General features: G+C 48.8%; 1 protein-coding gene across 5 annotated transcripts in view; it reads right to left on the bottom strand.

Annotated features, from left to right (window-relative positions):
* Window positions 1-27,486, bottom strand: part of LOC116955822 (solute carrier family 2, facilitated glucose transporter member 5-like) — a 56,434-nt gene extending 28,948 nt beyond the window's left edge. For 3 of the 5 annotated variants that reach the window (XR_012930114.1, XM_076053744.1, XM_032977135.2), the window contains exons 1-4: window positions 27,347-27,486; window positions 2,701-2,778; window positions 2,085-2,183; window positions 1,018-1,178 (exon numbers count right to left, since the gene is read on the bottom strand). Coding sequence is in view for 4 of the 5 variants with exons in the window: in XM_076053744.1 (XP_075909859.1) it covers window positions 1,018-1,178; window positions 2,085-2,183; window positions 2,701-2,733 (293 nt within the window). In the remaining variant the exon portion in view is untranslated. Of the gene's footprint in view, window positions 1-1,017; window positions 1,179-2,084; window positions 2,184-2,700; window positions 2,779-27,220 lie in introns of all 5 variants that reach the window. The other 2 variants (XM_032977136.2, XM_032977137.2) reach the window with 2 other exon arrangements.
* Between the last annotated feature and the right edge of the window lie 373 nt (window positions 27,487-27,859).

The following is a 27,859-nucleotide window of genomic DNA, read 5'->3' on the forward strand; positions in this document are numbered from 1 at the left end:
CCCAATCTCGTTTTCAATCTTCCTCCCTCCTTACAGCTTACCGCTGGAATAAACTTTCCCTGTACCTTATAAGCAGTCCCAATCCTTAATCTCCATCCGTTCCTCTCTTAAAGCCTCACCTCTTCTCCATTGCCCAGTCACTTCCTCTTCCCTCCCCTCGCTCTTATACTCCGTTGCGTCCCTCCCCTGTAGCCCTTTCGTGACCCAAAGTGCCCTCTGTTATGGTCACTCATTCTATGGCCCTTGCATTGCCCTTGCCATCTAAATTACTCTAATTTTGTACCGCTTTTAAACTATGTAAAGCGCCTTGAGCTAAGGCGCTCTATGCATATAAAATAAGATAAACACCTATAAAGGCTGGCACAGACTCACACCCGGCTGTCTTTAACTCCCCAGTGCTTATGTTCACATGCACTGCACCAGTTACTCATTAAAGGTGGAGTCGTCCGAGGCGCTGCCCAAGGACTGGTTCAGATGTCACTCGTCAATGAGGTTAGCCATGGCCAGGATTTAAACTCAGGTCGTCAGATTCATTGCGCATGGGTGGGTGGGCGAGTCAGAGAATGAAACAGTGGGTGAATGCATCTTTTTTTATATGACTAAATGGGTGAATGGGTAAGTATATGGGTGGGAAACAATGAGCTCGTGAGTGTGTGAGTGAGGGCATGGGTGTGTGCGTGTATGTATGTATGTATGCGTGTGTTTGTGTTGGGAGCGGTAGGGTAGCGGTTAGCGGGCAGAGGTAGGGTAGCGGTTAGCATGCTGCGCTACTGGGGAGATAAAGGCGGCCGGGCTGGCCACCGATCCCCTCGTGGGGCGTTCCGGTTTTCATAGGTGTTCGCTAACAACACTTGCCCCAACAGTCTGTTAAGGCTATACGGGAGATCTTTGTCTGTATTATTATGTGTGAGCATTTAAATGCGCGCGGGTATGGTTGAGTGTGTTTGAACGAGTGGCTAGGTGAGTGGGTAAGTGATTGAGTGCACACACTGAATGTGTGTGCACGTGTACGTTTACCTGCCAAGTTGCTGAGCCATGGGCCCCGCGAGAATGGCCCCCGCGAGTCCCCCCACGGCGAACACGGACGCAATGATGGACCAGATCAGCGTGAGCACGGAACTGCTCACGGGGTGCCCATAGCGCGACTCCCACGTGCTGTTAATGAAACCCTGCACAACCTGCGACACCCACATACACAGCTGTGTGTTATGAGGCGTCATTACTAAGCAGCCATGCTCAATCCACTGCTGGATGAATGCATCGACCAAGCCACCCGCCATGTATTATAATCCGCAGATGCAGCAATCCGTGTAATACCAGCACGTGATTTCATCGCTCCATCTTCACACTATATGTACCTTGGATGCGTTCCATTCCTTGGCTACCACTCCGTGATAATTATTGACCATCGTCCATAATTCCTTCTATATATGACGTTTCCTGGGCAAGCCCTGCTCACCTAGCAGGACACGTGATGTCGTTAAACTGTGTGCTCATAATCCACGTGTTGCTCTTTGCATCTCTCGGTGTAATTGTAAGGGTGCATATCCTGCACACTTCTGTGTATGTGAACTATAAGATATTACACACACAAACTAAACACGGGATCACGATAACCGTTCTAAACATGATCTAATATGACCGGAGTTTTGTGTAAAGTTGTGTTTCTATTAGGGACTCACCATAGACAAAAGACATTGATGTTTCTTTGTTAGTTCATTTTGTTGAACAATGTGAGAATTCAAGAGGCCAGGATGAATTTCATTTGCAATAATGGCCTGGGACATTAGTCTGCCCTTCGGGGGCCAACGATTGCTGCTGATGTTTAAACGCCCAATTAAGTAATTTGCGGTGTATTTTTTTTATTTGGCTAAATTTGACCCCTGATGCCCGGCAGACAATGTCCTAATCTTGTGAATGACGCCACAGAATATTTAACATCCACAGCAAGTGAAGAAATGGCAATATATACACTATTATAAATAATCAGGGATATCGCTGGATTCGAACCATGAACGTCTTCAACACACCGCTGAGGCTGCATCATTGATTAAAGGCGTTATTGCCCAAAACGAAACACGCACCTTGGTGGGGACGTTGATGAGGGAGAGGTTGAGCCCGTACTGGAAGCTGCCGCCGAGCCCCGTAGCGACTGCCATGAGCAGGAGGCGGGGACATGGAGTCTGGGCCATCGCCATTCAACCACACATGGGGAGAAGTAACCACGGCAGGTCAGAGGTCAAGGTGTAGCCCTGTGGGGTAAGTGGTGGCTCACGCCATTGTGTGACTACCACCGTCTTGAAGCTGCTGATGGTAGTGGTGAAACTATGATACTGATGATGATACTAATAATGCTGATGATCCTGATGATTCATAATAGTTTTTTTTGGGTTAGATCGCGAAAATGTGTCGTTAAACCCGCCATCACCCAACACAGCCAATTACTAAGTTTGTTACATAAACAAAACATGTCAATTAGTTACTTGTTCAGCACGCCGGTGTGTTATAGAGTAAACCCACATTTATAATTTGAGTACGACGTTTTGCCGGTAATTGCAACCATCCTCATCAGGCAATAGCCAGAATTGTGGAGAATTCCTCCTGTTTCGATCTTAAATAGAAGGGGTGAATTTCATAACGTGACTTGTGAGCCAATCAGGTGCGAAGACCAGAGGGGGATTAATGTAGCCATATCATTACCCGTTGCTTCCGAGTTTGCGTATTTTGCTCCATCGTTGTTGCTGATGATGCTGACGATCACTATGAAGATTTTTCTACCTATATCAAACACACGGGGTGGAGTGTTGACACAATGGTTAGTGCACTGCGCCGTGAACTGCAACGAAAACAACAACGGAGGGCAGGAGAAGCGACGCTCCCAAAAACGAGCGAAGTGTCATGCGGATACAAATTAGTGAGGTGGCAGAGTGGGGGCATACAGTAGATGGTGCAAATCTGTAATCTCAGCCAGTCAACCCACACATAACACCTGATGTCTGTCCCGTGACCTTTTCACACTTCATGTGATGGCCTCAAAGTGTACCTAGCCTGGCACAGGTGTTGTGGTGGCATTACCACCACTTTTACCACTTAGTAGCGAATTTGCGAATGCTGTATATATGTGTGTGTATTTTGCCTGTGTTACATATTAGACAGAGACATTGTAGGGAACAGTGTGGATCAACCCCCTCCCCACCCCCTGTAAGCATTTAACAGAATGTTGGGGCAAGTGCTGTTAGCGAGCACCTATGAAGGCCGGAACACCATACGAGGTGGTGGTAGTGCGCTGTACTACGAGCCCAGTGACTCGACCAAATAACAGTTGCGAGTATTTGAAATGGCCCTGGACCACCTCACCTAAGTGAGCGCAGCTCTATTACCTGATGCTGTGTGTAAACATCAGCACTTGCGAGACAACGGTAGCCGGGAGTGGTCCTAGCCACCCCCTCATGTGCCGTACCGGACTTCATAGGTGCTCGCTAATAGCACTTTCCCAAACAGTCTGATGAAGTCTATTCGGGGGATCTCGATCTTAGTATGTGTGAGTGTGTGAAGGTCTTACAGTGCCCATGGATATAACACCACGTCCTTCTAGTCAAAACAATGATTAACGCATAAATGTATTAACTTGGCAGCAATTGATTTTCACTACTCATTGGCCAATAAAATAGTTTGGACAAATGGCGCAACTCACAGCCCCTGTGTTAATTAATTGCTGGATGGATGAAGGATTAACCACGTGGCGGGTTGTTCGACCATACTTGACCGTGCTGATCAGTGCAGATAAAAGGTGAAGGAGGCGTGGAGTTTCAATTTAAGATATAATGCCCCACTCATGTTAGCCGTTTGCGTGTGTGCATGAGTCGAGGTTGGAAATCGTGTTCGTTAACCACTTCATCAATCGCAAAAAGACAAATACCCCCGCTATGGCCTGAATAGACTGTTGGGACGAGTACTTTTATGGAGCACCAGGCTGGAATGGCACACGAGTGGGTGGGTGACCAGAATTACGCCCAGCCATCTTTATCTCCCCAACCCTGATGTTTTACACACAGCACCAGGTATTTCACTGGGTTGTAAGTGTTATTTTCCAATTGCTTATGCCTCAAAAGTACAGAAAATGGCTATTATTCCCCACAAACTTTGCTTTTGTGACCGCGAAAATATTTTGAAATGTACCTATGTTCAATGAGAAAACGTGTGCATTTGTGTTAAACCTTCACGTAAAGTCCTGGTCACAAAAGCAAAGTTTGTGGGGATTAATAGCCAATTTAAATACTTTTGAGGCATAAGCAATTAGAAAATAACACTTACTACTCAGGAATAAAAATCGTGTTACATAGTGAATTATTAATTTGAGTCTGAGTCGACCTAGGGAAGGTCAAAGGCCGGTTCAAATATTATCCACTGTTATAATTGAACTCTGGTCACCGGGGTTTTAGCGCAATGTGCTAATAACTTACACGCCTGCACCAATGACAACAGAAAAACAACCGCCATTCGCCACCAAGTGATGGTGACATTACCACGACACTTGTGCCAGGCTATGTGGACTTTAAGGCCACGTTAAGTGTCGAACGCTCACTGGCAGGAGGTCATGGGGCAGGCCCAGATGCCATTGGTCACCTGACTGAGATAAGTGGCCGACGCACCACCTGTGCCCCCTACTGTGCCAATTTGCTTTGTTTTAGTCGCAAGGCGCTCCGCTCGTTGTTATGAGCGGCGCTCCTCTGTCCTCCGTTGCTGTTGGAGGGCAACTGCCTCCAACTGCCCAGTAGCATCCTTCACGAGCCTCCTCCACAGAGGCAGATCTTGACACTGCTAGTACCAGTCATCGGCAAGTCCACTCAGCTCCACGTCCTCTTGTACCACATCACTCCATTTCTTCTCTAGCCCATGCAGTGCCCGTTTATCCCCCATCTATCTGGCCGAAGAAAAACTGTTTAGGCATGTGGTCGCTGGGCATGCGGGCTACATGACCCAGCCAACGCAGCCTTGCCTGCGGAGCTCATCGATGGGACTTTGACCAGATTTTTCAAGGATCTGTGAGCTACTCACACAATCCAGTCTGGTTAAACCCAGGATGGATCGTAGGAAACCGGCGAAGATTTTCGATTAGGGGGTCCACGTTTCGTAAACGTAGAGAAGGGAGGGCATGACGGTGGCCGAGAAGATATGAAGCTTTGTATGGTGTGACAAGCCAGTTAAGCAACCGATGAAAAGATAATGCTGCTCGACTGATTCGGTTGAGACCTCTGCTGTCAAACGAGAGCCGGTCATGAGCACACTGCCCAGGTATAGGAAACGTTCCACTCTCTCCACATTTGCTGGCGACACGAGTTCTAGTCATCAATTTGGAGTTGTGGGGGTGGTGTTTTCGATGGTACAAAATACCCAGGTAGGTGCTTAAGTTTTGGTGGGGCTGATGGTAAGTCCCCACCTCTTAGTGGCATGCTCCAGGTTCAGCAGCAGCACCTCCAACTCCTCCTCTGAGTGAGCAGCAATTACTAGATCATCAGCATACATAACATGTGTAGAGGAGTAGTGTGATGACGTCAAGTCATGTGCGCTGTAAGGTTTGATGACGTCATGTCATGAGCGCTGTAAGGAGACACCTTCGAGAACACGGGCAGGTCCGAGTGAAGGGGAGGAGCCACCTAAGGGGTGCTTAAGAGGGACCCCGTGACGAAGGCGTGGTCATTGTGGGAGCCCGGAGTGTGGATCGGCTGAAGGAGGTCTCTCCCGCCCGTGACCAGGACTGTGTTGGCTGAACCCCCATCTGGGGTCGACGAGTGGGAAAGCCGAAGAAATTGCCGAGAGTAGGGCTCACAGAAGTCTGTGAGAATCGGCTGAGAGTGAGTGGGGTTCTTCTCTCCTCGGCCGGGCGGTGTTGGATGAACCCCTGTCCTGGCCCGAGTGAAATAGCCCAAGGGATAACCGCGGTTAGGACGAGTAGAGTTTGAGGGTCCACGGGAAGGACCGAGTATAGAGAACACCTACCCCTGGTGTGAGCTGAGTGTTTAAGCCGTGTTAATAAATAGCGAAAGCCCGTACAAGAAGTTCTGTCTCGGCGTGGTTCTACGACGCAACAACTGGTGTCAGAAGTGACTGCAAACCTTCGTCGCCATGTCGAAGTCGGCTACAAAGCATAAGAACATAAGAACCCATCTGTTGCGAGATAGGACGACGAAGATAGCTCAGAAGAAGCCCCCACAATGTCCCCAGAGTCCGGGGCCCTGGAGATGCGCCCCGTGGAGCCCGGCAAATCCACGCAGGAGGAGGTGGCGGCCGCGGCCAGCCACTCACCACCGCAGGAGAGCTGGAGACTCCTCACCAGCCAGTTCGGCCAGCTGCTGCAGTTGGCCGCGTGTCTCGTCTCTATGATGTCGGAGGTGGGAGTCCAGCCGTGCGTGCCCATCACATTTATGGAGCGAGATCGGGTGCTTCCCGCCATTTCTTCTCCTGCCACGTTCGAATGTTGCGCCGTTTTCTCAACGGACGCAGCAATCGGCTGCCATCTTGTCCCTGGGTGTGCTGCAGCAACCGGGTACTATTTTTTATGCGACACAGCAACCGGGCGCCATTTTTAACGTGACAAAGCAATCGGGCGCAATTTTCTCACAAGATGCGAGACAGCAACCGGGCGCCATTGCTTCTGCTGCAGCGATGCCACCGAGTGCATCTTCAGGAGCGCCCACGCCGGTCTTCAGCTCCGGCTCTTCCAAACTTCGTCGCCTGCTACCTGTTCATCCATTCGTTGCAGCTGGAAGTCCTTTCAAGACCGGTTCGATGCGGCTTACGTCTCAGTCGGGTGTCCTATGGACGAGGCCCTTAAGGCACTCCTGATAGCATTAGATGATAATTCCCTAGCCACATTGAATTCGATTCCGCCTAAGGATAGGGCGACGCTCCCCATGGCGTACACCAAAATGGCTGCTATTTTTCAGCCACCTCCAGTGCATGCCAGAAGTTCTTGCTGCGGAGGCGAGGGGAGGCCGAGATGCCTCTCGCCTTCTGCAGCTCCTTGTTGGTGCTGGCTTGGGCGGACTACCCCAATATCGATTTTGCGGTGCTCAACTCAGTGGCTTTGGAGCGTCTGCTCTCCTTCGCATGGGAGCTTGAGGTAGTTGTTCTACCTCTTGGCAGGTGTTTGCCTCACGGAAGATATGGGGGTGTTTTTGTATATAGGCCTTTTTCCAAAATTGATATTAGTAATGATTTTGCCAAAATAATTTTTTTAAAATAATTATCGATAAATAAACAAAACACCCTCGGGCCTGCTACCTCCCACAAGCACCAAGCAGCTGGAGGTCGTAGAAGGCCATTAAATAATAAACTCCGGGGCAAAAGGGGGGATACAGCCCCCCCCCTCCCCTCACACAACCACCCGCTGGAGATAAGCAATAAAAAGTAATAAACCCCAAACCAAAGAGGAAGGGGGGGGGGGGAATTCCTCAAAGCCTCGCAGCTTCCAGGGCGACGAAAACCGGACAGACAGGTTTTGGGTTATTTTTAATTAACAGAAAGTCCAAGAAAAACTCAACAACGAGGATAAGCTGACATTATAGGAATAATCTCGGGAAACATAAGCCAAAATAATAATTCCATATTAACACTAACGTTGTTCACCTTAAATTACATTACATATTGCCGTTACATGACCTTACCAAAAACCAAGGAATATGAATTCCAACAGTCAAGAAACTTACCTCTAAAACTCAAGACATAAAAAAATAAAGTAAATAATAACTCAAGCAAAACAGCACCAATCTCCAGATACAGACGGGGGGACGAAAATTAATAAACCCTAGGAAATGTGTCATGATGACAATGAATCGCAGGTCTTAGGAAACATAGACCAAATTATATTTGTGCAGTATTGAACCGAGGGTTGTCCAGAGGATATGAGGCAAAATAAGTCAAACTTACACAACCAAAATAAACTGTGTTCCATAGGAAGAGAGCCTCCCGGCCGTCTTTGTCTTCCCGCAGCACGGGATAGCAAAAGAATGACGCCAGAGCGAGGTAAATTACTCTTTATCGCAGGGGCCATCTGTGCATCCACGGATGAAAAGATGACTTGATGAATGACACACACATACATGGACACACGTACCCCCCCCACCACAACGCAGAGCGAGATCAAAAAAAGTTCCGGTCCTTTGTGAAAGAACATGATGGAGTGAGCATCTCTTTTTTTTCCTCTCGCAAGAGACGTGCAGAGGGGAGATTTTTCAGATATAAACAGCAACACAGCTCGACAAGGGACAGCTCGGCAAAGGACAGCAAGCCAGCTTCGGGGCATTGCCTCGAGACATTAGTAATGGGTGCTGTGTCTCGCAGAGAAGAGGGGCGAGGTGATGTTAGGTACTGAGCTCGTCAATTCATCCCGACAAGGGACAGCTCGGCGAGCGACAAAAGAGTACTGCAAATGGCAGGCTCCGGAGTGGGCCCCGCAATCAACCGAGGATGGCGAGGCCTGCAAAGTAGCGATGTGTCACCGAGTGTGAGTTTAGAGCTGAAAGACGAAGTATTGCTAAAAGAGTTTTATTCTACATTGAGTGCCAGCTCCCAGCAGCAGCTGCAGCCCGAGAGAAAGAGTGACGAGCGACGAAAGCAATCGTCCACCGCGGAAGAATACGCAGCAGGAGAGAGCACACAACCAGCGCAACCAGCTCAACCAGCGCAACCAGCGCAACCAAGCAAGGGTGCCAGCTGCCAGCGGACAAGCGTTGGGCCGACTCGGCTCATCCAGCAGGGGAAAGAGCCTGACCAGCTGCCCGTAAGCAAGAGTGTTAGCAGACCAGCGGTGAGCGCGATCGAGCATCTTCAAGGAGAAGGTGCGTGCGGCGCAGCCCCTCCAGCAGTGGAAAGAACCTGTATCTTCCAGCGGACGGGCAGCTAAGTCGACGCCCCGAGCAAGAGAGAAAACGAAGCAGTTTGTATGACCCTCCGCCACACTCACACCCTCACGACGCATCTCCCGGCGTCTGCTTTACGAAGACACACAACACGCATATCGGGACAAATCAAGAAGGGTTGCCATTGAGTTACGTGGATACGGTCATTTAGAAGTATTTTAGTCGTTCGTTTTTTTATTGCATAATCTTGCCGATGAATCTATTGATGAATACTTTTGCCTTTGGGGTATAATAATTGCTTTAATTGCCTTTTGTTTAGAATATCGTTGCATGCCTGTGTTAAAGACTCTCTCTATCACCAACTAAGCTCGTGTTACGCGGTGAAATTAATCATATGTGCAGTTGCCAAAGTGAAACAACGCACCAATTGATGGTTAAATGTACTGCTTAGTGAGGGAAAATTCCCCGATGGTACCGGGGGTAATTCCAAGCATGAGAGTTCGCATATTAGGGTGTTAAGGTTTTGTTTAGAAATTAAAATTGCTTAACACAGAAGTGTTTGAGTGTTTCTTTCCTGAGTTCATGCGTAATAAGCTCAATTATAAGAACTGTATCCTGCGTTGAGATTTGAATTTGGAGACATGACATAACACACTAATACATAATCAGTAAATGTTAAAGCGAGAATAATTGTATTATATCGATTGATAATACGAACCTAGGCAACGAAGCAGAGTTTAATCTGGCATACTTACAGCACACCTGCATAACTTCATACGATTAATTGTGTGATCCTGATTGATAATACTACCCTCGTCAGCGAGGCAAGGCCTAATTATCATATCTACATACATTAGCATAATCGCACACATTCGCATAAATTAATACGATTATCTCTCTAATTAGCATCATCTATGCGCATAAATACATAAAATAACATAATTTCGGATAATTACACATTTTCCAAATTTCATTTTTATTTTTATTGTCATCAAATTTGCATACCCGGCATATACAACAGTGTGTCTACACAGGAATTTCCTGATTTGATGCCGAGTTTGGTCACATGACCAGGAAGTTACGATTTAAGATTCCCTCTCAACCACGCGGGTGTCAGCCATTACACAGAATAATAATGGAGGCACAAATAACGTCTCGGTGACCACAGGTGCATCTGTTCATTGTGGGACTTTAAGAAGCATTGTCTGTAAGTTCGTTTATGTTCTTATAATATTGGAAATGCTGTTATAATGTTAGAATGACCATTATAATGCTGTAAATGTCTGTATAATGCTGTTAAATTGTTGATAAATATGAGGCCTAGTTAACAACGATGCCTGAAGGTTACTTGTAATTGAATAGGTCGAGTCAGACTTGTACCCATGTAACCTTATTGCGATCTTGAGAGCAAGGGTGATTAAATATCTCATCCACAGTTCAGTATTATGTGTAGTACTGTACATTTAGGTTGCAGCATGGAGATCACACGATGAGCCCTCACAGCTTCTTCTCTTCTATAGCTATTCAGTACTAATGTAGGTGCCTGGTCCATCCAGGATCTATTGTTGAGTTTCATTTGATCTAAGACAATGTTATGATGCTGTAGTGTTCATTCATTGTATTTATATTAAACGAACTTGATTTGGCGCCTTCGTGACTGCAGGAATTACTCTTTTTTTCGGTCAAGTCACGTGGGAGGTATGAAGTCTGTGTCTTTGTGTTGTCTCTGCTGGTGTGTCTGCCTTTGTGTCTTGACTTGTGTTTGTGTCGCTGTTCTGTCTCTGCCTGTTTATGTGCCTTGATGTCTCCGATTTTGCGCTGCGACTTCCTCCGCAGCCCCTGTGTGCCTGACAACTCTGCACCGTCCTTTGATGTATGCTCTCTTCATGCTAATTTGTGTCCCATTGTCTCTGAGTCCCAGCCCCGCCATCTCTGTCTATTTAAGGCCTCGGCACAGAGATGCTGCTTCACTTCTTCACTGTGTGCGTGTCTCTCCCCATATGTCTCTTTGCGGTCTGTATTCTATCACTCTCTTAAATTTCACACTTAACGTACAATTTAGCAATCTTTGAAATAGCGTAATCAACTAGACCATGCGTTAATTGTGTTTTAACCGACCGTCTCTGTTGCTTTATATAGTTTCAAAATTTTGCTAAACCTTGTTTTGTTTAGTGTGCTCCTCCGTCTCTCTCTGTATCCCCTAGTGTATGTGTTAATTCCCTCTACTTAGGGTCTGTATATATCTGCGGTTATGTGTTTCCTCTCTCTCTTAAATTTAGCTCTTCTATACCTGATGATGATTGCTTGTATTGCAATCGAAACGTCGTATGCTATTATGTAATTTTATTCTTTCTTGTTTCTACGTGACTTTACCGAAAGAAAAAATAAGTGTATTGATATTACCAAGTATTAACATATGCTGTATTCGTGCTGTGTTTTTCCACCAGTTTTACTTCGTTCTATTCATTAAATACGTTTGGAGTCGGATGTTCACCCTGGCTCTGAAGGTTTATTGGATGCGAGGTTATCTACTTGGATAGCGGTGCAAAGCAGCGCACAGCGAGGCCAAGACAGTAGTTTTGGCTATAGCGGAGGAGGCGAACATCTCTTCCCTTAAAGTGGCGCAGGGGATCAAGGTACACCTTGGCCTGCGCCAGTAGCCCAGAGTGGCGGCGTTCGCAGGTGATTGGGTCCAGCAAAGGCTGCCACGCCGCAGGACAAGAATCATCTTGCCGCCTTTTGCTGCACGCGACCAACGCTAGAGAGGTGCCAGGGGCTGCCGGCCGGAGCAGCAATGGCGAGCGAGGTCTTCTCTCTCACAGGGATCGGCGTCCACCATCTATTTTCACTGTGGCCAGCCTGGCCACATTGCGATGGGCTGCCGCAGTGCTCCTGGGGCCTTCGGCGGGACCTCGTCTCCCTCCGCCTCCACATCGGCATCGTCATCTGGGCCTCAAGCAAGTCGTGGCACATCAGCCACTCGATCGCTCCCCCCACCTCACACATCTCGCAGGGATAGGGTTCATGATCACTGGGGCACCTTTAAAGGTTCTGCAACGCTCGATGTTCGCTCGCCGTCGGTCTCTAGGTGGCCTAAGCAGGTCCATCAATGGGCTGCGCTCGCACATGGGGTTGTGGCGGCCGTGGCGGGTTCCTCCGCGGTCGCTGGTTATGTCCAAGGGGTGGAAGTCCGGATTTTGGTGGACACGGGTGCGTCGGCCACCATTATATCAGAATGCATTTTCGGGTTGTTGCCACACAGTGTTGGTCAATTGAGGCCTGTATAGGGGGCTTGCGTTTGCCGCAAATGGAGATAGTCTAGGTATATTAGGTCACATTGTTGCCTCCATTAGAATTGGTGATATTGAATTGGAATGCCCCATCTTAGTCTCAAAGACGTTGGCAGTGCCATGCCTTTTGGGCACAGATTTATTGGCCAAAATGCCCATGAAAATATTGATCGACCAGGGTTGTGTGGAGATGCCATCGGGCCGTCGCTTGAACTTTTTGCATTCTCCCACCGTGTTGGCTCCTCATGTGGCCAGCGTACGAGTTTTGGATAGGGATTCCATGAACATTCCACCTGGGTCCCAATTTTGATACCCTTGAGGGTGCGCTGGCTTGAGGTGCTGCAGGAATATACGTTCGACATTATCCACAGGAAGGGGACACAGCATGGAAATGCGGATGGGTTGTCTAGGTTGCCTCCAGAGGGCAGGTGTGCGTGCATGACGGGCTCGAGCCGCTGCAGGGCCCCAATTGACACCGGGCCCTAGTTGGTGGTGACAGCCGACACGGCCCCCCTTCCCGGTGTGTCGCTGCCTGTGGATTTTGGCCTAGGTCTCCCTCGGGAGGAATGGTCTCACTTGCAGATGGAGGACACCTCTCTGATAAAGCTACAACGCTGTGTTAAGTCAGATAGCCGTTTTTCCTCTTCGTCGACCACCCCGGCCATTGTCCCACACGACGGCCTACTTATGCACTGGGACACGGAGCTGGAGAGGTATTGTGTGGTGGTGCCCACTGTCCTACGAGGGAAACTGACTCGGGCAGTTCACAAGAAGTTGATGCACCTTGGGTTCCACAAGACCTTGTTAACCCTTAAGTGGGATTATTACTGGCCGGGCATGGAAAGCGACGTGGTGCTATTTGTGAGTGGCTGCATGATTGTGCACGACGGAAGGCGCCGGTTGCGCATGATCGGTCCCTGCTACAAGATCAATCGGCCTCGTCTATCACCGATGCTTTTTTGCATGGGTATGTTTTAAATAAGGGCGCCCCTGAGCAATTGTTAACCGATCAGGGTCCGAACTTTTCTTCCCAGTTGCTCAAGAAGTTCTGTGACCTCCTCGGAACCAAGAAAATCCAGACTCGCCCTACCACCCTCAAACCGACGGGATGGTGGAGTGATTGAATCGCACCCTCACATCCATGCTGTGCCACCACGTGAGCGCGTCTCAGTCAGACTGGGACCTGTTTATTCCGGGTGTCCTTGCCGCATACCAGTTGGCCCCTCCTCAACAGGTTTTTCACCCTTTTACCTAATATACGGGAGGGAACTGGAGCCTCCGATGCACGTGCAAATGGGCCTGGGGCCGTCTAAAAAGGGATCCGCTGTGCCTGCTTCGATGAAGGTCATGCTCGACAGGCTGCGTGACGCACAACAGGCGGCCGTGGACAATTCAGCCAGCCGACAAGCGGCTAATGAACACTTACAAAAGCATCAGGGTTCTGGGGTTTGTTGTATATATAGGCCTTTTTCCAAAAATTTATATAAAAAATAATTCTGTTATTACATCATTAGACCTCCTTTGGCAGTACCAAAATATAAAAATAGGGTTTTCCCCCTTTTTTTCTGGCAACAAAACTGAAACCTTTTGGCGTCAGAGCACCAATTGGGTCGAGGCTCAAAAGAAAGCCGTCCCTTGGTGTGGACCAATCAGTTTCAAGGAAAATGCATATATTATCATAGTATGTTTTTTGTTTGCATTTTGACTGCAGGTATTGTGGTTAATGCAGACATGAATCCTTTAAAAAGGTTTCAGTTTTGTTGCCAGAAAAAAGGGGAAAAACCCTATTCTTAAATTCTGCCATTATAATAATCGATAAAAAATAAATAAAACAAGCACCCTCAAACCCACTACCTCCAAAACAAATATCCAGAATCACTGGCACGGATGCAGAGCACAGGGCAAACGGACATTATAACTTATATTTTTTTTTTTACGGTAAAAGTTTGAAGCTTGGCTATAAGAATATGTCGACATTATATACTGCAGTATTCCTTATTATATTTCGTATTGTATCTTTCTATCTATGTAACTTCACCAAATGAACCAAATTACATGAGCTCCTGCAATCACGAAAGCTTAAGTCCAAACTAAGTTATATCTCCAGCCTCGGGATATCAAAATATAACTCTAGAATAAAACACCGATCCCTGGTGACACAGACTTATAACAAAGCTTGGTAAACCCTCGGAATAATGGTGGTAACATCTAATGGTACATTACAAATCTTGGTTAAACATAAACCAAATAATAATCACAAGAGATTAGACCTAGGGTAACTCAAAAGAGATACAAGAAAATAGGTCAAACACACAAGACCAGATAAATGTATTCCATGAAATCAGAGCCTCCCCAGCCGCCTTTGTCTTCCAACAATTTGACACAAACACATGGTAGCCATAAATACGTATGAAAGGTGCATCCCCTCCCTTATCAGACACCACGAAGACAGGGGTTGGGAGTGCAAACAAACATCAATTTGATGTAAAGCAGCCCACCCGGGGTCACTAAGAGAAGAAGGACGGAGAGCGACCAAAACAGATGCTCCCTGTTTTTGCTTTGCCTATTTCTATCTACGTGACTTCACCAAATAAACCAAAGTACATGAGTTCCTGCAATCACGAAAGCTTAAGTCCAAACTAAGCTACATATCCAACCTCCGGATATCAGAAATAACTCGTGAATAAAACACCGATCCCTGGCGACATGGACTGAGAACAAAGCTTAGAAAAGCCCCGGAATCGTGGTGGTAACATCTAATGGTACATTACAAATCTGGGTTAAACATAAACCTAAGTGATAATCACAAGAGATTACACCTGGGGTAACTCTAATAATTAGAGGTACAAGAAAATAGGTCAAACATAAGACCAGATAATATGTATTCCATGAAATCAGAGCCTCCCTGGCCACCTTTGTCTTCCAACAATTTGACAAACACATGGTAGCCATAAATACGTATGAAAGGTGCGTCCCCTCCCTCTTAGCAGACACCACGAAGAGATGGATTGGGAATGCAAACAATGCATAAACTTGACGGAATGGGGAGGGGGGTAATCAGGCGTGGCCGCGGGGGGAGAGCATGACGGAGTAAGCATCTGTTTTTTTTTCTCGCAAGAGACGCACAGAGGGGAGATTTTTCGGATATAAACAGCAACACGACACACACAGTTCAGCTCGACAAGGGACAGCTCGGTGAGCGACAGAAGAGGGCGGCGAGCGGCAAGCTCCGGGGTGAGACTCTGCAATCAACCAGGGATGTGGAGACTTGCCGAGTAGCGATGTGTCACCAAACACGAGTTTCGAGCTGAGAGAAGAAGTATCACTCAAAGTCATTCTATCCTGCGTGCCAGCTCCCACCAGCAGCTACAGCCGAGCAATGGAATAACGAGCACCAACGAGCAAGCATCCGGGAGAAAGGGTGGAAAGCCCAAGCATCGACCAAGCCAGCATCACAGAGAACCAGCTCCACCGAGCAAGGGTGTCTGCCACCAGCGAACGAACTGCACGCGCAATCGGGCATCGACAAAGAGCACGGGGCAGGAGGGAGCACATGCAACGGAGCTCTTCCAGCAGTGGAAGGAGCCTGCTGCTGTCAGCGGACCAGCGGCGAGCGCCATCGAGCATCTGCTGCTGCCAGCGGACCAGCGGCAAGCATGATCGAGCATCTTCAAGGACAAGCAACGTGCCGACGCAGCTCCTCCAGCAGTGGAAAGAGCCTGTATCTGCCAGCGGACGGGCAGCTAAGCCGACGCCCCGAGCAAGAAAAAGCAACGAAGCCGTTGTAAGACACGCCCACCCTCGCACCCGCAGGGAACAAACACTTTTTTTGATACAAGGGATGCCCAACCTCGGCGTTTGCTTAACGCAAGAAGATCAACAACACTCACATTAACACATACAAGAAGACTCATGATAAGTGCGTCAACTATTAGCTAATAACGAAGAACATTGCGGCCCATTGAGTTACGTGGATACAGTCATTTAGAAGTATTTTAGTCGTTATTTTTTCTATTTCTTTTTAATTGCATAACTACTACCAATGAATTAATTGATGAAACTAAACGTTTATAAATCTACGTTAAGAATCTACACACTCACAGGGAGAATACAAATCTGGGTTAAACATAAACCCAAATGATAATCACAAGAGATTAGACCTGGGGTAGCTCATTAGAGGTACAAGAAAATAGGTCAAACACACAAGACCAGATAATATGTATTCCATGAAATCAGAGCCTCCCCGGCCACCTTTGTCTTCCAACAATTTGGCAAACACATGGTAGCCATAATTACGTATGAAAGGTGCGTCTCCTCCCTCTTAGAAGACACCACGAAGAGATGGGTTGGGAATGCAAACAAAGCATAAACTTGACGGAAAACAGCCCGTCCGGGGTCACCAAGGGAAGAGGGGAGAGGGGCAATTCAAAGGCAGCCGAGGGGGGAGAGCATGACGGAGTAAGCATCTGTTTTTTTTCTCGCAAGAGACGTGCAGTGGGGAGATTTAAGCAGCAACACGACACACATAGTTCAACTCGACAAGGGACAGCTTGGCAAGGGACAGCTCGGGAGAGGACAGCAAGCCAGCTCCGGGGCATGGCCTCGAGATCAACAATGCGTGTGGTGCATCGCAGAGAAGAGGGGCGAGGTGATGCTCTGTGCTGAGTTCGGCATGGACCGACAGAGTATCGCTGAAAGTTATTCTCAGCATCAAGCAATCAACCTCGAGAAAGGGCGGAGAGAGCCGATCATCGACCAAGCCAGCATTGCAGAAAACCATCTGCATGCGCAATCGGCACCGCCAGAGAGAGACGGAGCAAGAGAGAGAGCGCGCAGCAGCACCACCAGCGCCACCAAGCAAGGGTGCCAGCTGCCAGCAGATAAGCGTTGTGCTGACTCGGCTCATCCAGCAGGGGAAAGAGCTTGACCAGCCGCCCATGAGCAAGAGTGTCAGAGCCAGCGAGCGCGCCGTGGGTTCGACCCACACGCAGACCGACCAGCACTAGCTGGGAACCAAGACAAGAGTGAGGAACGGCGACCAGCGGATGAGCTGTGGGCACTCTCTGATGACGGATCAATCGCACACCGACGGCGAGCGTCGTGCCGACTCTTCCAGCCAGCTGTGGACAGAAACTGTGGCCACCCCTGAGCAAGAGAGAGAACGAAGCCGTTTGTATGACCCTCCCCCACACTCACACCCTCACGACGCATCGCCCGGCGTCTACTTTACGCAAAGAATTGAACAAGTGGCAAAGAAGACACACAACACGCATATCGGGACAAATCATATTGTTCCAATAAGTTATGTTTGTGTTTCACGAAGGGTTGCCATTCCAAGGTGGTGTGTTAAATATCAGCTGATCGTGAAGAGCATTGCTGCCCATCGAGTTACATGATCTTGCCTATAAATTCATTGCGTATATGTTTTGCCTTCAGGACATGTTTCTTTATTGCCTTCGTATGAATATCGTTGCATGAATGTTTAAGGACTTTTTCCTATCACCGTATATGCTCGCGTTACTCTAAGGAATAAATCAATTATTCTGTTACCCAGTTAACAACGTGATCATTGAGGGTTAAATGTATGGATCGATGAGGAGAACATCCAGGAGTACTGTGTTGACACTTCCAAGCATAAGAGTTTGCTGTATTAGAGTGTTATGTTTTTGTTTAGAAATTAAAATTGCTTAACACAGAAGTGTCTGAGTGGTGCCTTCCTAAGTTCATGCATCATAATCTTAATTATAAGAACTGTATCCTGCGGTGAGATTTGAATTTGGAGACCTTACATAAAACACTAAAACATAATCAGCAAATGTTAAGCGAGAATAATTATATTATACCGATTGATAATACGAACCTAGACAACGAAGCCGAGCTTAATCTAGCATACTTACATCACACTTGCATAACTTCATACAATTCATCGTCTTATCCCGATTGATAAATACGACCCTAGACAACGAGGTTGAGCCTAATTACCATAACTGCGTACATTAGCCTATTCACAAGCATTTACATACCTTAATACATTTACACACCCATAATTAGCATAATTTATGCACATAATTACATCAATTAACATATATTCGGATACTAACGCATTTTTATTTAAAATTTTCATTAATTTTATTATTTTCATTAAATTTTCAATACCCGGCATATACAACAGGTTGCATGGGTGAAAGGGGAAAAGGCGTGGGTACGTTGTCCACAGGTGTCCATTGGGACGTCCCCAAAATTACATCGCCCTTGGCAGGGCCCTGTTGAGGTCATGGAGGTCTGCCGGCCACAGTGTGTGTACATCTGCTTCAGCCGCCAGCACTGGATTATCCACCCGTCTAGGTTGAAAAGATACATGTCACCTTGTCCTTGCCGTCCTGCCTTATCATCCTTCTTGTTCCCCCGCAGACGGCTCTGCCTTCACACCTCCATTCACATCGTTATTGTTCATGTGGTTATGTTGTTGTTACAATTGTTCTGATTTTTCGTTGCTAGCTTTAAGCATCGGGTCCAATGCGTGGCAAATTGAGTATAATTCGCAGTCGAGATGACTCATATTTTTTTACGGGGGGGGGAGGGTGATGTAGAGGAGTTTGTGATGACGTCATGTCATGTGCACTGTAAGGTGTGATTACGTCATGTCATGAGCACTGTAAGGAGACACCTTCGAGAACAGGGGCGGGTCCGAGTGAAGGGGAGGAGCCACCCAAGGGGTACTTAAGGGGGATCCCGTGACGAAGGCGTGGTCATTGTGAGAGCCCGGAGTGTGGATCGGCTGAAGGAGGTCTCTCCCGCTTGTGACCGGATGGTGTTGGCTGAACCTCCGTCCAGGGTCGATGAATGGGAGAGCCGAAGAAATAGCCGAGAGTAGGGCTCGAAGAAGTCTGAGAATTGGCTGAGAGAGAGTGGGGTTCTTTTCTCCTCGGCCGGGCGTTGTTGGATGAACCCCCATCTCGGCCTGAATGAGAGAGCCCCAGGGATAGCCGAGGTTATGATGAGTAAAGCTTGGGGGTCCACGGGAAGGACCGAGTATAGAGAACACCTACCCCTGGTGTGAGCCGAGTGTTTAAACCGTGATAATAAATGGCGAAAGCCCTTACAATAAGTTCAGTCTGCGCGTGATTATACGATGCAACACATAGATGACCAATAGGGAGCCATCCCTTGACCGCACATGGGCATCGATAAGCCTCCCACTGTATATGTACTATATGGAAATTCCTCCGCTACAGTCATCGAAGGCTTCACAAACTATGTGATCGAAATAGATGTTAAATAATGTGGCAGCCAGAGGACATCCTTGTCACACCCCAAGGTGAACAGGGAATGGCTTCGACTCCCGGCCACGTAGTTTTACCCAGGCCCGCTAACCATCATGAAGGTCATTAATGATCGTGAGCAGAGATTCAGGGACTCCGAAAGCATGAAGAACAACCCAGAGCCCAGGCCTACTGATGGTATCATAGGACTTGACCAGGTCAATAAAGCAGAGATGTAGGTCTTGTTGGAATTCCCTCCACCTCTACTGTAGCAGACGAATAGAAAATATGGCATCTGTCCAGGACCCCCCTTTCCTGAAACCACATTGGGGATCTGCAAGCCTCTCCTCAGCGTACTTGGCAAGGCGATGTTGAATAATCCTTGCCAGGACCTTTGCCAGCACACTGAGGAGAAAGATGCTCCTGCAGAACCTGTCCAGTGGCCAAACTGTATTTAAGTCATGTAGGGCAGTCTGTGCACAAACGCCACCCTCCCTCAATATTTCGTTTGGGAGATTATTTTGCCCGGTGCCTTACCTGGTCTCAAAATCTGGATCACCTTCAGTACTTCCTCAAGAGATGGCACCTCAAACAGCCACTCAAAGGGGGTAACTATATCTTCCAATATTCAAGGCACCACAGCCTCAGCAGGATCATCCCCATTTTGCCGCGTGATGTTTTCCAGGCTGAGGGATTCCCCCTCCTCCAAGACCTCACAGAAATGCTCAGCAAATCTGCAAACCTGTTCCTGGGGGTCAGACATTGGATTACCGTTCTTTCCTCTAATGATGCTGATAGGTGTGGTACTGCAAGTTTTTTTTTTATGTAATTAAAGAGCGATTTGTGATCGCAGCCCACTGAGGCAGATTCCATCTCCTCAGCAACCCGCGACCACCACCCATTATTGCAGTGCCTCACGGCTCTCCGAACCTTCGAGTGAAGGCTGCGGTAAGCCTCCTCATTCTCTGACATGGGATGCTGTAGACGATGAGATTGGGCGTGTCATTTTTTCTCAGCCAGCCTGAACACCTCCTCTGTCAGCCAGGGTCTCTGGGGGGATCTGGACCGTGTATCCAAACGCAGCCACTGCAGCTGCATGAGCCACAGTCCTAAACCTTGCCCATTTTGCCTGGACATCAGGAGGACTCGGGAATGATGACAACCCCCTGATGTGGTACAGGAGGACGTGGAGCTGAGTGGACTTGCCGATGACTGGGACCAGCAGTGTCAAGATCGGTCTCTGTGGCGGAGGCTCGTGAAGGACGCTGCTGGGCAGTTGGAGGCAGCCGCCCTCCAGCAACAACGGAGGGCAGAGGAGTGATGCTTACAACAATGAGCGGAGCGCCGGGTGACGAAAGCACAGCAAGTTGGCATAGTAGGGGGCACAGGTAGTGCATTGGCCAGTCATCTCAGTGAATCGACTCATGGCACCTGAATCTGCCTTGTGACCTGCCAGCGGGCGTTCGACACTTCACTTGGCCTCAACGTGCACAAAGCCTAGCACAAGTGCCATGATGACATCACCGCTACTTAGTGGCGAATGGCGGTTGTTATTGTTGAGTGTGTGCGAGACAGAGTGTCTAAACATACACTTACACTGTGTCTCACACACACGCGTCTCACACACTCTCACAATGTCTCACTCACACTCTGCCTCATTCTCCCCTCACACTCTGCCTCATGCAATCTCACAATGTCTCAAACACTCTCACACTGGCTCACACAACCACTCTCACACTATCTCACTCACACACTCTCACACTGTCCCACAACACTCTCAAACTGTCTCACACTGTCTCACACACTCTCACACTATCAACAACACAACAACCGCCATTCACCACTAAGTGGCGTTGACGTCACCACGACGCTTGTGCCAGGCTATGTGCACCCTGAGGCCATGTGAAGTGTCGAACGCCCGCTGGCAGGGGGTCACGGGGCAGACCCAGGTGCCACGGGTCGACTGACTGAGATGACTGGCTGATGCACCACCTGTGCCCCCTACTGTGCCAACCCGCTGTGCTTCAGCCACCCGGCGCTCCGCTCGTTGTGAGCATCGCTCCTCCGCCCTCCGTTGTTGTTGGAGGGCGACTACCTCTAACTGCTCAGTAGCGTCCTTCAAGAGCCTCCCTGACAGAGGCCGATCTTGACACCGCTGGTACCAGTCATCGGCAAGTCCACTCAGCTCCACGTCCTCCTGTACCACATCACTCCATCTCTTCTCTAGCCCGTGCCGCGCCCATTTAGCCCCCTCAATCCGGCCGAACAAAAGCTGTTTCGGCATGCGGTGGCTGGGCATGCGGGCTACATGACCCAGCCATCGCAGCCTTGCCCGCCGGAGGAGCTCACCGATGGGACCTTGCCCAGATCTTTCATGGATTTGTGAGCTCCTCACACAATCCAGTCTGATTAAACCCAGGATGGATCATAGGCAGGCCAGCCTAAATGTTTCTAACCGGCGAAGATGTTCCATTAGGGGGGTCCACGTTTCGCAAGCATAGAGAAGGAAGGGAATGACCGTGGCCGAGAAGACCTGAAGCTTAGTGCGGAGCGACAGACCAGGTAGCTTCCACACAGTGTTACGCAACCGATGAAAAGATATTGCCGCTCGACTGATTCGGAGTGAGACCTCTGCTGTTAAACTAGAGCCAGTCATAAGCACACTGCCCAGGTATGGGGAACTCTCCACTCTCTCCACAACTGCCCTTTCACCGATTGGGAGTTGTGGGGGTGGAGTGTCCGATGGTACAAAATACCCAGGCAGGTGCTTAGTTTTGGTGGGGCTGATGGTAAGGCCCCACCTCTTAGTGGCACGCTCCAGTCTCAGCAGCAGCGTCTCCAACTCCTCCTCTGAATGAGCAGCTATTACCAAATCATCGGCATACATAACGTGGTTGAGCAATAGGGAGCCATCCCTTGACCGCACCCGGGCATCGATCAGCCTCCCATTAAATCTGTACCATATGGAGATTCCCCTGGTTCAGCTATTGAAGGCTTCACGAACTACTTGGTCAAAATAGATGTTAAATAATGTGGGAGCCAGAGGACATCCCTGTCGCACCCCAAGGTGTACAGGGAATGGCTCTGACTCCCGGCCACGTAGTTTTACCCGGGCCTGCTCACCATCATGAAGGTCCTTAATGATCGTGAGCAGAGGGTCAGGTGCTCCAAAAGCACGAAGAACAACCCAGAGCCCAGGCCTACTGATGGTATCATAGGCTTTGACCAGGTCAATAAAGCAGAGATGTAGGTCTTGTTGGAATTCCCTACACCTCTGCTGTAGCAGACGGACAGAAAATATGGCATCTGTGCAGGACCGCCCTTTCCTAAAACCGCATTGGGGCTCCGCAAGCCTCTCCTCAGCGTGCCTGGCAAGGCGATGTTGAATAATCCTTGCCAGGACCTTTCCCGGCACACTGAGGAGGGAGATGCCCCTGTAGTTGTTACAGTCTGTGCGGTCCCCCTTCTTAAAAAGGAGGACCACCAGGGCATCCTTCCAATCCTGCGGAACCCGTCCAGTGGTCCTGACTGTTCTTGTGATGTCATATAGGGCAGTCTGTGCACAAACGCCACCCTCCCTCAGCACTTCGCTTGAGAGATCATCTCTGCCCACTGCCTTTCCTGGTCTCAGACTCCGGATCGCCTTCAGTACTTCCTCAACAGATGGCACCTCAGCCAGCCGCTCACAGGGGGTGACTTATTCCAATATTTGAGGCACCGCAGCCTCAGCAGGGTCATCCTCACTTTGTGCCACGTTGAGTTGTACGCCCTTTTGGCGTCTTCTGGTCCAACACCAATGGAGACTAGGCTCTAAGAAAAGCCGTCTCGGGTGTGGACCAATCAAATTCAAGGACAGTGCATATTATTATCAGAGTTGTCTTTTTTGTTTGCATTTTGACTGCTTGTGCTGTGGTTATTGCAAACATGATGCCTTGAATAAAGGTGTCAGTTTTTTCGTGCCAGTTAAAAGGGTAAAACCTATTCCTATATCTTGTTACTGGCAAAGGAGGTCTCATAATGTAAATGCTCACCCCGAGCCTTCAATACTCTGATAGTGCGCTGTTTTTGAGTTGTACGCCCTTTTGGCGTCTTCTGGTCCAACACCAATGGAGACTAGGCTTTAAGAAACGCCGTCTCGGGTGTGGACCAATCAAATTCAAAGACAGTGCATATTATTATCAGAGTTGTCTCTTTTGTTTGCATTTTGACTGCTTGTGTTGTGGTTATTGCAAACATGATGCCTTGAATAAAGGTGCCAGTTTTTGTGCCAGTTAAAAGGGTAAAACCTATTCCTATATCTTGTTACTAGCAAAGGAGGTCTCATAATGTAAATGCTCACCCCGAGCCCTCAATACTCTGATAGTGCGCTGTTTTTGAGTTGTACGCCCTTTTGGCGTCTTCTGGTCCAACACCAATGGAGATTAGGCTCTAAGAAAAGCCGTCTCGGGTGTGGACCAATCAAATTCAAGGACAGTGCATATTATTATCAGAGTTGTCTTTTTTTCTTTGCATTTTGACTGCTTGTGTTGTGGTTATTGCAAACATGATGCCTTGAATAAAGGTGTCAGTTTTTGTGCCAGTTAAAAGGGTAAAACCTATTCCTATAGATGTTTTCCTGGCTGAGGGATTTTCCCTCCCCCAGGACCTCACAGAAATGCTCAGCAAATCTTCAAACCTGTTCCTGGGGGTCGGAGATTGGATCACCGTTTTTTCCCCTAATGATGGTAATAGGTGTGGCGCTGCAGGTTACTTTTTAGATGGAGTTAAATAGAGATTTGTGATCACGGGCCACTGAGGCAGACTCCATCTCCTCAGCAACCCGCGACCACCACCCATCCTTGCAGTGCCTCACGGCTCTCCGAACCTCCGAGCGAAGACTGCGGTAAGCCTCCTCATTCTCTGACGTGGGATTCTGTAGCCGTTGACAGTGGGCCTGTTGCTTTTTCTCAACCATCCTGAACACCTCCTCTGTCCGCCAGGGTCTCTGGGGAGGTCTGGACCGCGTACCCAAAGCAGCCATTGCAGCTGAATGAGTCAGTCCTAAACCTCGCCCATTTACCCTCGACATCAGGAGGAGTCGGGGACGATGCCAATCCCAGCCGCAAGCGATGATGAAATTCTCGCTTGCAGCTTTCATCAGATAACTGAGACCAGGCCACTTTAGGTTGTAATGGGGTCCTGGGTGTACACCTACCACCGGAGTGGAAGAATGGCAGGCGCATCTTACAGATGACTAGTCGATGGTCAGAGGGCAGATCAGCTCCACGGTAGGTCCTGGTGTCAAGGACATGGGCTCGCATCCGCTGGTCCGTCACTATGTAGTCCAGCAGATGTTCTTGCTTGGACCCGGCATGCATCCATGATGTGTGGATGCGCCGATGCCGGAACAGCGTGTTGGTAATAACAAGCCCATGGGCTGCACAAAAATCTAGCAGCCTCCTACCGTTGTTATTGAGCTGATCTGACCCATGCCCTCCAATTACTCCAGACCAGGTGCCAGCATCATGACCAACTCGGGCATTGAAGTCACCCAACGTGATGACTCTATCCCGAGGGGCCATTTTAGCCAGCATCTGTGACAGGAGGTCATAGAAGGCATCTGACTCATCGGCTTTGCCTGCATCCCTCCACGGATGTTCATCTTCAGTGGGGGCATAATTAACCACGACCACCATTCCTCGCCTCTGGTTGATGGGAAGGCGAGCCCAAAGTAGCCTGGGGCTTACAGCTTCCCACACCTCACCGCCACGCTCCCACGCCCCCTTCATTCTTTTCTTCAAAAGAAGAGCCACACCCTGTTGTTTGGCAGTCTGCTGCCCCGAGTAGTGGACTGTCCACCCCTCATGGTGGCAGGAGCCAGAGCCGGTCCACCGGACCTCCTGAATGCCACACAGATTCACGCTGTACCGGTCCAGCTCCCGACAGAGGAGTGGCAGCCTTTCCTCCGCAGTAAGCGTTTGAACATTCCATGTGGCCACCCGTAGTGGTTTTTCGTTGTTTCTGGAGGAGCCTCGAGGGTAGATATTCAATCTCCTGGCTTCGCCAATTGGGGTTTGGCCAGGAGACGTCATAGAAGCCTGGCCCCCGGGGCCTCCGGCACAAGGTTATTAGTTATATACGTAATTCGTGGTTTAGTGGTAATTAATTGAAGTTGGAGGGGTTACCAGCCCCTCGCACCCGTCCAGAGCCCCCGTTTAGCCCCTGTGGTGGACACAGATGCCATGAGGGGAGGAGCCAATCTAGATTGGACCTCCCCCCACAGCACTGTCCACGACAGAGTTGTCCGTCCGGCACCACGAGGAGGTAGGGGGTTGTTTTGCCGGACTCTCACACTATCTCACACTGTCTCACACACTCTCACACTCAGTCTCACACACTATCACACTGTTTTACAGACTCTCACTATCTTACACACTCTCAAACTGTCTCACACACTATCTTACACACTTTTAAACTGTTTCTCACTCTCATACTCTGTTCACACACTCTCACACTATCTTTCACACTCTCACACTATCTTACACACTCTCACACTGTCTCACATCCTCAAACTGTCTCATACTTTCTCACACACTCTCGCACTGTCTCACACACTCTCATACACTCTACTTTACACACATTATACTGTCTCATATACACAGTGTCTCACAAACTCTCACACCGTGTCCCACTCACACACACTTTCACACTAACTCACGTACTTTCACACTCTGTCTCACCCACAGACTCGTCTCAACCACTCTCACACTATCTCTCTGTCTCACACTGTCTCAGGCACACTCACACACTCGAACAGTGTGTATCACACACACACTCTCAAACTCTCACACTATCTCACACTCTGTCTCACACACTATCGCACTGTCTCACTCACACACTCTGACACTTTCACAGACTCTCACTATCTTACACACTCTCACACTGTATCACACTCTCACACTGTCTCACACTCTCAAACTCTCTCACACACACACTGTCTTTCACACTCTCACACTGTCTTACACACTCGCACACTGTTTCACACACTCTCAAACTCTCACACTCTGTCTCATACTATCTTACACACTTTAAAACTGTCTCACACTCTCATACTCTGTTTCACACACGCTCACACTATCTTTCACACTCTCACACTCTGTCTCACACACTCTCACACTATCCGATACACTCTTAAACTGTCTCACATTCTCAAACTGTCTCAAACACTCTCACACTATCTCACACTCTCTGTCTCACACTGTGTCTCAGGCACACTCACACACTCATACTCTGTCTCACACTCTCACACTATCTCACACACTATTAAACTGTCTCACACTCACACTGTCTCACACACTCTCACACTATCTTACACACTTTTAAACTGTTTCTCACTCTCATACTTTGTTTCACACACTCTCACACTATCTTATACACTCTCAAACTGTCTCACATCCTCAAACTCTCTCACACACTCTCGCACTGTCTCACTCACACACTCTCATACACTCTACTTTACACACACTATCACACTGTCTCATATACACAGTGTCTCACAAACTCTCACACCGTGCCCCACTCACACACACTTTCACACTAACTCACATACTTTCACACACTCTCACCCACAGACTCATCTCAAACACTCTCACACTATCTCACACTCTCTGTCTCACACTGTGTCTCAGGCACACCCATACACTCTAACACCGTGTCTCTGTCACACACACTCTCATACTCTGCCTCACACTGTCTCACACTGTGTCTCAGGCACAGTCACACACTCTAACACCGTGTCTCTGTCATACTCCCACGCTGTGTCGCAAACCTGATTGTGTCCATGTTGCTCTATGTTTAACCATGGCAAGGAAGTGACCCCTGCAGCCACCACGGCACACACAGAAGAGCAGCAGCAGCGATTGCAGTCCCGCACCGAGCCCACGACTCCCTTTACCTCCTCTGCAGCTTCAACTCCTCACTCGCACTCGACTCGCACAGTTCGTGCCCGTGCACTCTGAAGACCACGGCAGTGAGGCTAAAGGTGGAACGAAATGATGCGAGGCCAAATTTCGTTGCCGGGGTGGGGGGAGTCGTCGTCCCCCTCCCCCATATATGCGATGTGACCCCATATTAGGAAGTGGCATTCAGTTAACGCCACACACCCACGCCAGCCCTTTCTGGGCTTGCAATACCAAAGGATGCTGATTCGATCTCTCTGCGGTCGTTGAAAGTGATGCAAGTGTACGGTATTAAATCGCACGCCGCCTTTTCTCTCTATCCACCCAGCACGGCCGTTCGGTTGCGGGAGCAAAGCAATTTCAGGGCTTACTGTATGTGGCATTGTTATGCGATGTATAGGGGCCCAGTCGGTCACAAGGGGGCCCCCAATCAACAGATAAACAAGTAAGGGGCCGTCCATAAATGACGTCACGCACCTAGGGGCGGAGGGGTCAGACATTTGTGACGA

The sequence above is a fragment of the Petromyzon marinus genome, chromosome 62 (assembly GCF_048934315.1).
Source record: "Petromyzon marinus isolate PM22_M1 ecotype Great Lakes invasive population chromosome 62, UKy_Petmar_22M1.pri1.0, whole genome shotgun sequence".
Taxonomy (NCBI): domain Eukaryota; kingdom Metazoa; phylum Chordata; class Hyperoartia; order Petromyzontiformes; family Petromyzontidae; genus Petromyzon; species Petromyzon marinus.